Source organism: Temnothorax nylanderi, unplaced genomic scaffold (assembly GCF_030848795.1).
Source record: "Temnothorax nylanderi isolate EJ_2023f unplaced genomic scaffold, tnyl_v1.0 TNYL_tig0041_pilon, whole genome shotgun sequence".
Classification (NCBI taxonomy): domain Eukaryota; kingdom Metazoa; phylum Arthropoda; class Insecta; order Hymenoptera; family Formicidae; genus Temnothorax; species Temnothorax nylanderi.
Window position 1 is genome coordinate 1204847 of NW_027249103.1, and position 16320 is coordinate 1221166.

Sequence of the window (16320 nt, forward strand, 5' to 3'; positions counted from 1 at the left end):
AATAAGATTTATAATAAAATCTTTTATTAACAAAATGTTTTTTTCTGGCAAAATTCTTGACGAAAAATTTATCATTGACATATATTATTAAGCGCACACAAATAATTTTGTAATATTTTAACTTACAGTCTTCGATGCATCAATGTTATTAGTAATATTGGTTTGATATTAGTTTGGTTTGACTGTATATTATTTTGATACAAGTAATTTTGACAATTAGACGACATAACTTGTTGATTGGACGTAATTGGCAATCCGTACTGCGCATGAATAGATTTATTTGTTTTGTTTTGTATTATATAAAATCAGGGAAATTTTAAAATAATAGAATTCATAAAACACGAAGCTATTCTATTGCAGAAAATAGTATTTAAGACTGAAGGAAGATATTATAATGATGTCAAACTTCGTATGAATATTTTCTTTATTTATTACCCAATGATATAGTAATATCAGTCTTAAACAAATAAAATGTACTTATACATATATACATATAATGCAACATTAAGAGAAATACACTGTTATTCAAAGTTCACATAAATCTCAACGTATAGAATAATTCTGTCCAAGTTTCACTTTGCAATAATAAGTGTTATTTTTTTCATAAACTTTTAGAAGAATAATGTTAGAAATTAAGATGTTAATTAGGATGTTTCTGGCCAATATATGTTCCTTTTGTTAAATTACATATATTACAGAATAACAAGTACATTTGTATACATATTTATATCTTCCTCTTATAATTGTAAATAATGTTATCAGTTTATATTAATAAATCTCTTTTGTATACTTTGCAAATCATATCTGTTTTATAAAAATGTAACACTTTCAACGCAGAATGAGATAGTGATTTAAGTTGGAAACTGTGCAAAAGAAACTATTTTTTTTATTGGGTGTACAACTTAGTTCGGTCCGTTTTAAAAGATGGCTCTAGGTGCTATAAATGGTTGACGGCGACAGCTGATTTTTGCTGTATCGTGAAGTGTCAACATCTGTCAACCAAATATTGTTTACAAGCCTTTGAGTTTTGCACAACAAGTTTAATTTTTACTGCGTTGAAAATGTCGAGTTTCGTTCCAAATAAGCACCATTTTCGGGAAGTTTTGATTTTCTGTTTCAATTGGAAGAAAAGTGCAGCTGAAGCGCATCGAATGCTTGTGGAAGTGTATGGTGAATCTGCACCATCGGATAAATCTTGCAGAGAATGGTTTCGACGATTTAAAAGTGGTGATTTTAGTGTTGAAGACAAAGAGCGTTCGGGTCAACCGAAAAAGTTTGAAGATGAAGAATTAAAAACATTACTCGATCAAGATTCGTGTCAAACGCAAGAAGAGCTCGCAAAAACATTGGAAGTTACTCAACAAGCTATTTCGAAACGACTCAAAGCCGCGGGATACATCCAAAAGCAAGGAAATTGGGTCCCATATGAATTGAAACCGAGAGATATCGAACGACGATTTTGCATGTCCGAAATGTTGCTTGAACGGTACAAAAAGAAGTCTTTTCTGCATCGAATCATTACCGGGGGCGAAAAATGGATTCACTACGACAACCCGAAACGCAAAAAATCGTATGTAAAGCCCGGCCAACCGGGAACATCAACGCCGAAGCCGAATATCCATGGTGCCAAGGTAATGCTCTGTATTTGGTGGGATCAGAAGGGTGTGATCCACTATGAGCTGCTAAAACCTGGTCAAACCATCACGGGAGACTTCTACAGGCAACAATTGATCCGTTTAAAGCGAGCTATAGCCGAAAAACGTCCAGAATATGTGACCAGACGCGAATCCATAATCTTTCACCATGACAACGCTCGGCCTCATGTTGCTGTTCCGGTTAAAAACTATTTGGAAAATATCGGATGGGAAGTTCTGGCTCACCCGCCTTATAGCCCAGACCTTGCCCCTTCCGACTACCATTTGTTTCGATCGATGCAGAACGCTTTGACTGGAATACGCTTCACTTCAGAACAGGGTATCAAAAATTGGCTCGATTCATTCTTGGCTTCAAAAGATGAACGCTTCTTCCGCGACGGAATCCATAAATTGCCAGAAAGATGGGAAAAAGTAGTGGCTAGCGATGGACAGTACTTTGAATAAGGTATTAATTCATTTTATCGTTAAAATAAATGCGTTTTTCAAGCAAAAAAACGGACCGAATTAAGTTGTACACCCAATATAAAATATAAAAAGAAAAATTTGAGAAAATTTTTATTCGTAATAAAATCATATTTAATATATAAAATAAGTCACGTATATAACATTCTTAAATTCTTACCAAATTGTAACTTTCTGTCAAAAAATATATAAAACCAGTAATTTATTTTTAACAAATTGTGACTACAATAGCATTATTGTGACAAATTGACTAAAATGATAGTCTCCGCTCTTCGAAAAGGTCAATTTTAGTTATATACACATAGAAATTTACATGCGCGTTTAGCTTGGATTTTAACATATGTATTTTCCTTTGTGTATATATTATTGATATTAATTGATTAGCTTAAAGATAGAGATAGAGACAATAACTTAGATAAATATATCAAGAAAAGCTTTGCTTCTTTCTCTTTATAATCCAAGAAAGAAATTACAGCCAAAAACACATCATTATAACAAAAAAATATGTGGATAGACAATGACCAGATAAAAAACTATTTTTTAATACAATTAAAAAGTAGTATTATAAATTAATATACCAAAAAGCTTTTTGGTGAGTTATTACACTTATTACACGTTTTATAATTTTTAAATAATTCATCCGCGCGTAATTTGTAACTACATAATTAGGTAACTACATGTCACAGAATAGTTTATTAAACTATACTATTTTATTGAATTTAAAGTTTCCAAAAATTACATAAATATGCTTATTTATTGATTTAAAAAAAATTGTGTTGTATCCGGTGTAATGTCAAGCGAATTGGATAGATTCTTTTATATGTACAAGTCTGATACTATTGTTACATTATCGAGATATCACATGACAAGCTTAGAGGTAAATAAAATATAAAGTATCATAAGCTTTCTATACCGAAGTTTTAGAGAAAATTTGTATCAATATTACGTAGAATATTTCGACACAAATTAATTGATAGTCGTAACAAAGGTAATCGATTTAAAAATATAAATGAAACAGCTTAATATAGATTATTATAAATTTGATATCACATCAGAATCAAATTACAATATGCTATTATATCATATATTAATACAGATTTAAATATAGCGGGATTTATAATAAATTAGCTGCGAAAGTAACATCTGAACAATATTTTTACAACAATTACGTGATTATATTACAATTTGGTACTGGCTGGTTGCAATAAAAATTACATTAGTAATTCGAGAACTGTTATAGCTCTTACAGTATTATACTTAAGCCCTATATACAGTATAAGCTCATATAGATTGTTAGTTCCTGTACTTGAATTTTCTTACTTCTGCAACTATAACAAAATACCATTGCACTGGATCTAACTTATAGAACTCCTCTCTAATATATATATATATGTATATATATATATATTCTTTTTCTCTTAATATCTTATTTCTATATCAATGAGAATGCGTCACATATATCGTGTTTGGAATAAAAATTATATCATTATATTTCTTCTGCGAAATGATCCACTTCACCATGATCATGAAGTACCGACACCACGCTGCAAGAATTTTAGGGAATAGGAAAACGAGTGACACATTATAGTTCAAAAAAATGAGTGTAACACGAAAGATATGGAGAACAATCTTACTAAATCCCTTAACCCTTAGTACGATCGTTATTCCATACGTTTACAAAATATTGCACGGAAAAAACGATAACAATAATAAGTATAGTATCCACAAAGCTCTTGAACATATTTATGTTATGATGCTGTTCACCAGATTCTCTTTGCTTCCTCACAACTTGTTCTACAATCTGCTGTATACGATTCAATTTCTCACCATGTTCTATCACTTGATGCTCTACTTCTTTCATTATGTCAATTAACCTAAAATAAATATATTTAATTATGTATTATCATCGATTATAAATTTTGCGCGCATTACTATAAAGTTAATGACTCACGATGCTTTTGTTATATTTTAATATTCTTACCTAGCAGTTGAACGTCTTCTTTTTCCTAAAGATTGACTAGAATCGGTATGTGCCTCTGCAGATGAGCTTCCAGAATCATGAGTCTCTGTCAAAGGCATGTTACTTGATAGCTGCCTCTTAGAAGATTTAAGGACTGATAAGGAGGAACGTGATTCAGCTTGTAATAATGGAATCTGCAATGATTTTGTAATTTACATAATTAATCGAATTTAAATATACACAAATGATATATTTTAAAAGCTTCATCCGTGGTTAATATGAGGTGCTAACATTAATGTTTCCTAAGTTTGAGATCTAGCTAAAAATTTTTTTAATTAATTTTTGAAAGCTATGTCTTGACTTTTTTTGCTAAGAAGCTTTTTGCTGTTTAGTACTCAAACTATCTAAACAAATGTTTTCTGGATTATAGTGAACGTATGTGTTAATTAAAGCGCAAATAACAGTAAATTAAAATAATTTGCCTCTCTCTTTATTTTATATTTGGATATATCGTGTCAATAAAAAGAGATAAGAGATTTTGATTTGTTAAAAATATAAAAAAATATACAGTAATAAATAGTAAAAGCATTTTTCTATTAGCATGCATAATTTTTTGTTTTTATTGTTTATTTATGCTAAATTACAAGTTTATTTTTATTCTTTTTTTTATTGTAGTAGTATCTTTTATATTACACTTCTTCTCTAATTAAGGCAACATGTTTTGTGATATGTGCAGACTTCTGCTTCAGAAAGATGACAATACACATACGACATTCAAAATTATAAAAATTTTAATATAGAAAAATTATATATTATAACTTATTTTGAATGTATAATAATTTTAAATTTGTACAGAGTTTACGCGATTACGTATTGGAATCTTAAAACTAACAAATGATTCCAAAGAATTAAGTTGATTAATAAATATAATAATAATGCAATTAATGCTACACGTCAAAGTAAATTGCAAGTCAAGCGATACAAGTTTATTAAAAATATCAGAACTGTATACAATCTATTGAGATCCATAGGTAGCAAATAGAATAAAGTAAAGTAGTACAACATGCAGTTGTTTAGTAGTACTGCCGGACAAAGTAGAAAATAGACACTTAAAGCGATTAAAGTAATTATTACTTATAGAAATGTGTACAAATGTTAAAACAGCATGCACAGTGCAAACTATATCTTACGTCGCTGTACCTGTGATTGTGGGTCAGTAGAAACAATACTACCAGTACGCATAATAGGTGTTTTATGCCTGGTCTTTGTGCGCACTACATAATTTTCTTCATATTGTACTACATCGTTTCTCGGATCCCATGGTCTTATGTCAGCATGCCGATACACCCAATTTCCAGTTATGATGTCCTAATGGTAACAGAAAAAGTTAGAAATTACTTTGCAAATATAAATATATATGCAGACAAATAATTGATATGTAAATAAATATCAAATATAAAAGCGATTTATATCGTACTTGAACGAAATATTTTGGAATCCATTCTTGTCCTAGATGCTTTCGCTCTTTAGCGCGTTCTCTTTGTGCTTCCTCAAGTCGAGTTTTAGCCTCAGTAGCGGCAACCTGATCATCGCTATTAATAGCTTGTGTAACAGCGTACCACAATTTTTCGCTTTCCCACGGCCCCTGATATTCCATAGGAACGGTAAATTTCTTCAATCTTTTTTTGCGTACTTCCGGAGTTGGATTAAAGAAGACATTTTCTTGCTACGAAATAATACATTATATTAATATTATATTATATTGATGGTTGTCTAAAATCATCAATTAAGATTCAAGTTTATCTTACTCCTGTCCGCTTGTCCGTTATTAAAATCAATCCATCCCAATATCCCGAAATAGTAGCTAAAGTTTCCTTTCCTAAGCGTATTCGTCCCACAACTTGGTTCATTAATTCCGCACCGCCAAGAAACGGCTAAAAATATTATCATATTTTTAATTAAATTAACATTATTTTTAATCAAATTAACATAATTAAACATTATTACTATAACGTAAAAAAATAATAAAGATCTATCAGCTTTTAAATCGCGATTTTATTAAGAATTTTGGTAATTATGCAAAAGCAGCAAAATATACTATTTGTTACCTTAAGTTTAAATTCTAATTCAGTTTGATAGCCGGTTTTCTCACATATTATGTTGACTTTTCCACCGAGTTCCATAGACAACGTTCCCATAAGAATGCCTTTGCAATGTGCATAAGGAATTGTCATTGTATAATCTTCACCTCTCGGTAGCATTGTTAATACAGCAATGCCATCCAAAACTGCAGAAGTGGAATTTCCTGTAAAAGTTTGACGTATGTATTATTAGGTAACGCTATTATATAAGTATCAGACAGAAGTATTAATATTATTATATCTTATAGTAAACAAATTACTTACTCACCATAAAATTTAGATTTTGCAATAATCGTAGCACCAATAGTAAATCCATCTTGGCGATTTGTCACATAAAATCCTGAGATGGGTGGATGATGCGACAACTAGCAAAAACATTTAGACATATGCGTTAAGATAAAATATAATACTAATATATTTGAAAAAATTGATAATTGGCTGCATATTAATTTTAAATTGGTCTACGGAAATCTGTTATTGAAGTTAAGATGAAGAATTTCAGCAATATTATGGCAATGCAGACAAAATCTAATATTGTTAGTGTAATATCTTCTAGGTCATTACTTGCTCGGCTAAATAGAATGTTCTTGAGCCATTAGGATGTTGCCAATAGCAGCGGAATGTTTCACCCAAAAGCGGATTGTATGGCTTTTTCAAGCCTTGTGGTTTCTTATAAAATCCCGACAAGTACCATTTCACTACGGCTTTCATACGTGTAAATGCGTCATCTTCCAACACTGCTCTGTAAAATAAAATGAAATTCAGAAATTATGGTTAATTAATATATGTATCCAAACAAAAATCACGATATAGATATACTACTACGTTTTACTAACTGGGACAATAAATCAGCGTGATAATACGAATCGGCCAGTTTTTCCAAAAATGAACGTGACTCCAGAATAAAAGTTGGCAGTACAACTTTAGATAGATCCATGCCAGGACGAACTTGTTTCATTAAGAACCATATCAAAGACTTCTGCTCTTCTTGCAGTTCCGCAACGACTTCACCAGCCTATTAATTAATAATAATAGAGTATTACAAGAAATAATTGCAAATTATGTAACATTATACTATATATTCATGATAAAATTAAAATAATTTAGGGAAAAAGAAATTGTGAAGAACAGAATGCAATTAATTATAAATATCTTGTTATAAGTATTTATTCTAATTAAAAATTGTGCTGTGCAGAGTTTATACTTACTGTTCCAAGAACTTCATTTTCATTAGCTGCGTATGGTGTTTCAGTGATTGGCTCCGTCGATTGATCTTCCTTAGCCGATGCCTCAGATTCGCTGTCCGAGGCACTGATTTCAGCATCAGCTGCTACTCCATTCTCCGGCTGACTAATATCGTCCAGGTCTGTACGCGAGGTGTACACAGGATCTAGCGTTACTACTTGACGGGTATCATACTCTAAGACATGTACAGAAGGAATAGTCATGCGACGTGCTGGGGAAATTGGTGGGTGAGGTGCAGAGGTAAAACATGAAGAACCAGATGGCTGATTATCGCTACTATCTGGTTCCTCATTGGGAATCGAAGACGCAACGTTTTCTTGATCAGTGCCAGGTGTGAGAGATCGGTCAGGCAAGAGTTTTTCCCAATATGTGATTGCATGATAAAGATGTTGAAACATTGGGGTTGGTGAGGGGCAAACGCTTCTGAAATCGCGAGTTACAGTGGGTGAGAGTGGTTGCGGGCAAGATAACAAGCGTCTTTGAGGTGTCGTAGGCGTTCTTGGGGCATAGCGACTTAAATATACTGCTGGTGTACGAAGCAGGATAACAATAGAAAGAGAAAACGGTAAACAATTATTATTAATGCAATTTATAAATTTAAATATCTAATTGTAAGATTACATTGATTTTTTACAAAATTTCTAGATTTTAAGATAGACACATATAGAAATATAAAAGTATATGCTACATTAAATACAAATCTGTGAAAATTTTCCAATACGAATCTATGAAATTTTAACAGTAGATTCTTTGAATAGTTTGTAAATTATTTTTGTTGTAACGCCAATGAATTTCTGAATTAAACAACTCGAAAATAAGTTTTCGCAAATTAAAGATGCAATAGATATCGACATTTTATTTTTTACTTAATGTTCATTATCTTCAAAGAATCAAACTTTAATGCTATTTTGGTATTAATCATTCTGACATTTAATGTTCAAAATTTAAAAAAGCACTAAAATATGATCACCCATCAAAATCTCATTAAAAAAATTAATCGTCGCTTTATCATAGAATTAGTTATTAAAGTTTATTGAATAATAAAGTTCGTTGGGGGACAATATTTTCAGACAAAAATAATGAAGAAAGTTACATTAAACTCGTATGGCACAAATGGAAAAGATGTTATCCATTATTTTTGTATGGTAATATATGTGGATGAAAAAGGTTTTTAAATTATATTTATACTTATTTATATTTATACTTATTATTATAGCGCTGTATAGAAAATTCCATATGTTATTAAAATGTATTAATTTTTTCGCGCGATTTTTGTTTGTGGTTATGTAAAACTGATAGAAAAGTAATTTGTAACTAATTACTTTCATCAATAGGGGTGCAAATTGACAAATCACCATGCATCATTCACAGATTATACTTCTTGTACAACATACTTATCTAATTATTAAATGCTTTTATAAACCCATTTCTCTATTTATACTATTCTATCAAAAATATCGATTGCTTACTTATCTTCTTTTGTTTTATATATAAAAATTTCAATACGTAATAAATGTTATATTCAAGTATTAATAAAGTTGTTATATTTATATTTATTATGTAGGTTTATATTTTAATCATAACAAAATAGTTTAATGAACAAAATAGTTTGCGTTTTGTACAGCAATCATCCACAATAAAATATAATTGTGTATAAAAATTGATATAACATTAATATCTATATATGTACTAGATGTTCTCCCCAAATCCAATGTAGAATAGATATTTCTTTTAATAGCATTAATAACGAGGTACTAATAATTTATAAAGTATTAAAAATATATTAAAAAATAGATAATAGAGTCCAAGAATATTTTTACTATGCAATAATTGACTTCAAATTAATTAATTCATGGATGAAGAAACATGCGGAAAATTTAGAAAACCCTGCTATACGCGCTATTATATTGTTGGAAATTTTATTCCATAAAATAAAATTCCAATAAGTTTCATTTAAATACAAGATATTCCATTCTTATTGCAAATTACATTTAACTATCTTTTAAATATAGTTAGTAGGAAGAGCTATGTCAATGATACTGACCATGATCATCAAAGTGCTTTTCATAATCAGCCTCGCTCCATTGAGTTTCATGAGTGGTGGTTGTATCGTGTGGTAAAGGACGCGGTAATGCGCTTGTCGAGCGCACTATTAACGAAGAACAGCGTAACGACAATTCAAGTGCGTCCAACCAACATTTGCCTGCCGCTTGGGACGGTGCTCGAAAGATTAGGTAAGATGTTGGCAAAGGTTGTACAACAGCACCTGGCAGATATTAATTTGTTTATAACTAAAATATTATCTATATTATATCTATATATATCTATTATTATACATTAGATTATAGGTATTATCTATTAATATAATGTAAAAAAAAATTACTACATGCAGTATATGTAGAATATACATAATGATGCAGATACATACCAATAGCTTCTTTTTCTGGTCCTCGAGGGGCCCATATAGATTGCTCCAAAGGATGAAATAATTTAAAACAAAATCCATCTTTCTTACTCGGACGTTCTATAACTTGACATGTATTGAGTAGTACCGTTCCTACCCAGTGATTACTCTGTAATAAATATATAATCGTAGATACCTTAAAAGTAAGGAGGGCGCAGTTGAAAAAGAAGAGATGCAAATACGAACCTTTGTTTTTGGACTTTTGTACAGCAGCAATAATCCAGGTTTCAGAATACACCATAACTTGGTCCAACTTTTCAATGTGCCGCGAACTTTTAACCAATCACTCATAACAATAACGGTTGGATCTTTGAAAGAACTTAAAAGTTCGTTGGCTACTCTTTTCTTTTCCATTCGATAATTCTTTCTCTGAGCCTTATACGATTCCTTTCGCGTTAATTTGCAGGAATCCAACGACTAAAAATACCATAAAAATGTTATTTATTAAAAATGCATATTCAAATTAAAATAAATCATATTATCTAAAATAATAAAAATGCAAAATAATAAATGTAACCCAGAAGAAAAAATAGGTTTTTTTTAAATAAATGAAAGAGAATAAAATTTTTTTATTGATTACAGTTCAAAAAGAGTAACTTAAAAAAAATATATATTTTTTTGAATATAAATCCTGAGTCAAATCTGTAATCTTCCGGCCAACGAAACTTGCAGTAGACACTTTGCAAAATCTGTTTTCGACATATTGATTTTCTAGGTACAAATGTCTTAATAAGCAAAATTTGTACCTCAAAAATAGAGGATTATTTACCTTGTCTGATAAATTATCCATTTTCTGACTACCTTCGCCAACTGCAGATATCCCTATAACATACATAATTTTGTGTAATTATACTTTGCACGGTCATAATTAGGTGCCGAAATAGAATGTGTACGCAGAGTTTAGTCTCTAGAAATTTTGAAATTTTAGTACACCTAAAAAAGTTCTTTTTTTAATATACTGTTATAAATACTTTGTTATTATAAATAATTTGATATTTGGTATTCATAAACAATCTGAATAAACATTTAAAAATGAGATTAGTACTATATTAGTTTTAACACGCAATGTATCTGGTATATGTAAAATTACATATTTCATATACTGCATATTTTTATTTTATTAATATACTTACAATTTATAGATATAATTTTTGACAAACGGACAGGTCAATGCTTCTTATCATAAAACCAAACTTAATCGCATTACTAAATGATTTAAAATAAAGAATAAGACAAAACTCAAATATTATATTTTTAGAAAGAAATAATGCATATTTATAATGTAAAAATAAATAAAAATTACAACACTCTCTCTATAATAAAAGAAAAGCATGTATATAATGTTATTCCATATTAGTCTTATGTAAATGAAATCCTACATAATCACGCGTTCATCTAACTAGAATACTACAAAGTAACACAGACATTACGTTTTCTACACCATAAGTGAACAAATCAAGATAATCTATTGTTGTAATTCGAGAATATCAGTTAATATTCAATTTATTCAGTATTTGTTTCTCTTAACAGGTAACTTAATTAATCAATATTTTACTTTATACGTTTCACATGTTTAAGATTTATAAAATGTGTTTCACAAAAAAATACAGAGTGAATAATATTTAATAATGCATAACAAATTTTGCATAAAATTTATTATCTTGATTTGTATTACGAGTATATCGCAAATGCGTTATATATTTATATATATATTAAATTATCCATTCTTATTCTGTTTAAATATACATTTCCTGACTTAATATATATACACACATTTAGGACTTTTAAACCGTACAAAATAAACCACATGACATAAAAATCAAATTTTCGAAAAATTATTGTATTAAATCGTATCTGTTACTACGTTAACACATGTATAATGTATATGCATAATATGCAGTAAAGATTTGTATCAAATCTCGCTAATACGTTTGAACAATTAATTAGATTAAATTAAATTTTTATTTTTACAATTCAGACCGGATTTAAGTATAATTATTCAAACATAAAAAAATGTAATCAAACTTTCAAAGATGCAAACCAATTAGATATATCGCAACAAAAATCATGCTTAAAAAGAAATATCCACTACTTCACAAAGAGATATTTAATACTAAAAATCAAATTTTGGAAGGCAGCATGCAATGTTTTTCCTGGAAAAACAAATACCACCCAGTCTATAAAAGTATAATTGAATTTGACGCAAACCTTATGAAACAGCTCGTACAATACAATGAGACATAAACATTTATATTATTGCATTACTACACTGAGTTATATACTCAGGTCAGTGTGTATGCACTCTCTTATATCAATGATAATCAACTAAACTATAATAAAATAAATCTTTTTTTTTTGCGTATCCAAAGCTTATTTTACAAGCATGTAAAGTGCAGATAATAAGCATTAAATGATATTGCTATATATAAAAAAAAGCTCAAAATTTGTAAAGAAAATTGCATATAAAACGAAACACAAACACAAACGTTTAGAAAAGAGCTATGTAAGCCATACGTGGTTTCAGAAGCTTTTCTAGCGTATACGTATCTATTATATATACTGCAAAAATAAAAGTATATAATACTAATCAAATTTGGGAAGCTGCTCGCAACTGTTCAGAGTTAATCCCAAACTGTAGCAACGACGTATTATTTTCTAAAATATTTCTAGGTTTATACCTGGAGAAACTGGAGGTGCACCGGTGATAATATTTATGCTTGTTGAAAGGGACTCAGTTGATGGAAGTTTAGGTAATGGTGTAGACTGTGCTTGGATGCTGCTTCTTCGAGGTTGTCGATCCGCTGGTTCTACATATTTAGCACTTATTCAATTGCACTCAATATTCATTATCACATCTTACGTCACATTAAAATAATAGAAACCGTCTCTCAGAGAACTATTCGATCAGTCAACGGTAGACAGCCAGAATTTATATTTTTCTACGTTACAAACAGGTAAGATTGACATACAGAAATAGAAGAAACGTCGCAATATATCATTGTCCTTTGTGTGATGGACGAAATGACGGTTGCAAAAAGAAAACGCATGATTGCCTGCAGTTGAATGAGAGATATTGCATGTTTGTCTACTCCGTTGCATATACTTATGTATGCTAAAAAAAAAAAAGAGGATATGCACGCTTAATTTATACATGCACGATAGAAAACATGCTTTAAACTCTGTATTGCTACATGCAGCCAAGCAAATTATATTACAACGACATATATTTACAAAACAGAACAAAACATTGTCCGCAAAACAATATAATACCCCATCTTGTAATAACATTGTTTCAACAAATGTCTCAAGAAGAAGTATCACAGTGTATTTTACAAATTATTACAGTGTGTTATTAGTAAAGATGAATCTAGAGTAATCTAGACACATTTGCAGAGCTTTTAAACATAGTTTCCTTCAACACTACATTTCTTTTCTTGTTATTTTATACATGTGTATCGTGTTTTGTATATGGTAACAGCAATGTTTGTAGAATAAAGAGACTTGTCATGTGGAAGATGTTATCTAGGACACCGAGTGAACCTTTGCATTTCATCCAGGGATTTACAGTAGTCAACGTAAAATCATACATCGTCCTCATTGTACATTTCAGGACAAAACCAAGTGGAAAAGTGGGTCGTAAAGCACGAGTTATTATCCACAACAAACTACGGTGCTTATAGCAGTAGGGATTCCTGCTATAATATGAGAATGGTTTGTAACACTCTCAAGTATTGATTTCCATTTTTCCAACAGTCAGACGTGCTACAGTATGTATTTCATTCATATTAATAAGCTGCCACAACTGCACACCTGACATATTCTTCATTGTCAAGATTACTATGTATAGTTTCATATATGAAATACGTCACAAAACGGAGACGCGCAAGCAATATATAAATATTCTTCCAATAAAACTGTTGTGTTATATTGTAAAATGCCATTTCACTGTGTTGAAGGTATTGAATTGTATTCAATGTATATCACTGTTATCTTTGCCAATTAAGAGATCCTTTTAAATGTCCAAAATATTTTGGGAAAACGCGAAAATAAATACATTTACGAAAAACCCGTGCGCTCATAAATAATAAACTAACACAAATCTAAATATCCTGATCCGTGTATATAAATACAGGTGTTATGTAAATGTAAAAAAGTTGTATGTAATTTGCGAGAGCGTTACATAAATCAATTGAACCTTAGAACACTAATAACAGGAAAGAGTTCTGCAGAAACATGCCGCAATTATATCTCTATATTATTCTTAATTGTTATAGTTCAAATGTCAATGGCCAGGTGCTTGAAATAGTTTGATAAAACTCATGAATCTTTTAAGGCAAGGAAATACGCACATAGCACTTGTGTGCACTCGTATATACAATTATGAAACACAGCTCTCTTAATTTCATATTTTTATTGCTCTCCCAATCTCATATTTTTAGGCCTGAACGTACTTCATAGCTGTTTCAAAATTTTAATTAAAATTTCTTATAAACTAATTACATTATCTATGTAAAACAACAAGTGACAGACACACAAATAACAATCAACATCATTACAGCACCTTGTAATAATCAAATTGTTTACATCTTGGCATTATTGCAGGTGTGACGTGTTCTCTCGCCAAGATACATAGATTATATAGAACACGTATGTAATACAATAATGATAAGACATAAAGTGGCACACTTACGGCTGAGGGATCGGCTGACGTTCGGCGGTGTCATGGTCTTGAAGCTGTCAGTTGAACCTTCCGGCATAGACTGAGCCTCCGGCTGAAGACGTTGGTGCTCTCCGCCGGGCACCACGATCGGCTGCGAACTCATCGTAGATCCAGGGGATCGACAGTCCGTATATCGTGACGCTTCGATCTGCCGCAAGGACACGCGTTACATTCCTTCCGCTCCGCGTCGAAGCCGACGAACGCGTCGGTCGCGGCGCAGGCAGGGAGAGGGAAGGTCCGCGGTCGAATGGATAGAGACAGCTAAAGACAGCTAGACAGTTGACGGAGAATAACAAATCGCGAGAAACAACGCGCGCGCGAGGAAGGAGCGATGCGTGTTTACCTGGGTCGCCCTTGTGTCGGCACTGTCGGCAACTCGGCACAAGGCACAACTGTTACGCGAGGCGCGCGTCCATCGCGGCGACTCACCTCGTCTCCTCGTCCTGTCGTTCGACACGACAGACGTGTCAGTCCATCGCGGCGGCGAAATGCGAAATTATGCGGCGGAGCGGAGGCAATTAGCGCGGCACGACGGCGGGACGCGAGCGGGGAGACGCGACATCGCGACGTGCCGGCGCGGCACGGCGCGGCGAACGCGACACGCCGTCGCCGATCACACTCCCGCCTGGAACCTGGGGCCGACTGCCGAGTCGGCTTCCGGCTGCTGCGGCTCGCCGCAACGAGGCCGGACGAGATGATACGACGGTCGCGTACGGACGATCTCGCACACCATCGATCTACCGCGCGCGCGGTAGTCGCTGCCGTCGCTGGCACTCAGCACTCAGCTGGTAGTCGCCCGGTGTCGCGGTTCCTGGAGCAGCGAACGAAACGAAGAGAGAGAGAGAGAGTGCGCACGCGCACGATCCCAATCGCGTCGCGACTGCAACGCAACTGCTGCGCGCCGCGAGTGCCGCGGCAACGTGACGCGCGCCACGCGCCACGCGCCACGCTGCACGTAGGATGTAGAAACTGTAGGATAAAAGAGGAGCAAAGAGGAGTCTTTTCCCGCCGGTGGGAATTCAGCAACTGTAGAAAGAGACACCGGGTGGAGCCGACGGTGTCGCCGCGCGACGCGATCCCACGTTGTATTATCGCCGACGGCGACTGCTCTCTCGATCTTCTTTCGGTCCACGTCCGCGATCGCTCTCGTGGCGTTTGATAGTTTGATAGTTTGATTTAATGGACGGTTGAGCGCGCCGCTGGAACGTCCGGCACTTTTTTCAGAGCGCAGCCGGCCGTGACTGATGACGTTTGAGATCGAACGTCGTTATCAGTCGTTATCGCGCTCCGCATCCGCCGATTGACCTTTTCGCGGTCTTTCTCTCTCTCTCTCTCTCGCCCTCGTTCTCACTCTTCCTCGGCTCTTCGAGAGGACTGATCGATCGCTGATACGTGTAAATTTTTAATAATCGCGCCCCACCCACGGTCGTTCTAATATTAACGTGACATATCCACTTTATGCCCGCTTCTCCGCCTCCGCCTCGGTGCGTTACACACAGCGCGGCGTATGTGAAAGAAAAACGTTAATTCTAGGCCGGTTAAAACTGGCGGGGGTCGATGCAAATTAGCGCTCCGTTAACCCCGGATTTCTATAATGGAATTCTCTCTTGGCTATACACGTCTAGCGAGCGTTCGATCGTGAATCGCGAATTGTCAAAAAATTGGCGCGAGCG

The 16320-nt window shown here is 33.2% G+C and overlaps 1 protein-coding gene across 6 annotated transcripts; it reads right to left on the reverse strand.

Annotated features, from left to right (window-relative positions):
* Positions 1-2192: 2192 nt before the first annotated feature.
* On the reverse strand, positions 2193-15995 carry Orp8 (Oxysterol-binding protein-related protein 8). Of its 6 annotated transcripts, none has more exons than XM_071704537.1 (17): positions 15077-15995; positions 14618-14795; positions 12606-12734; positions 10697-10749; positions 10114-10344; positions 9892-10036; positions 9508-9729; positions 7427-7638; positions 7055-7233; positions 6783-6960; positions 6487-6583; positions 6186-6382; positions 5886-6011; positions 5555-5803; positions 5278-5445; positions 4099-4271; positions 2193-3991 (listed from the first exon to the last, which is right to left on the reverse strand). In XM_071704537.1, the coding sequence occupies exons 2-17, from the start codon at positions 14748-14750 to the stop codon at positions 3760-3762; spliced, it is 2724 nt and encodes a 907-aa protein (XP_071560638.1). In that variant the 5' UTR covers positions 14751-14795; positions 15077-15995; the 3' UTR covers positions 2193-3759. The 6 variants fall into 6 exon arrangements, with proteins under 6 accessions (XP_071560638.1, XP_071560637.1, XP_071560636.1 ...); XM_071704536.1 differs by having other exon boundaries at positions 14991-15995; XM_071704535.1 differs by having other exon boundaries at positions 14618-14908; positions 14991-15994.
* Positions 15996-16320: the final 325 nt, after the last annotated feature.

Excerpts from the sequence above, each read along its gene's own strand:
- Orp8 (XM_071704537.1), bottom strand. The coding sequence starts at position 14,750 with ATGAGTTCGCAGCCGATCGTGGTGCCCGGCGGAGAGCACCAACGTCTT. Across the intron at positions 10,345-10,696 it reads TGGATAATTTATCAGACAAG|TCGTTGGATTCCTGCAAATT; the intron begins GTAAATAATCCT and ends TGGTATTTTTAG. Across the intron at positions 6,012-6,185 it reads AATTAGAATTTAAACTTAAG|CCGTTTCTTGGCGGTGCGGA; the intron begins GTAACAAATAGT and ends TAATATTTTTAG.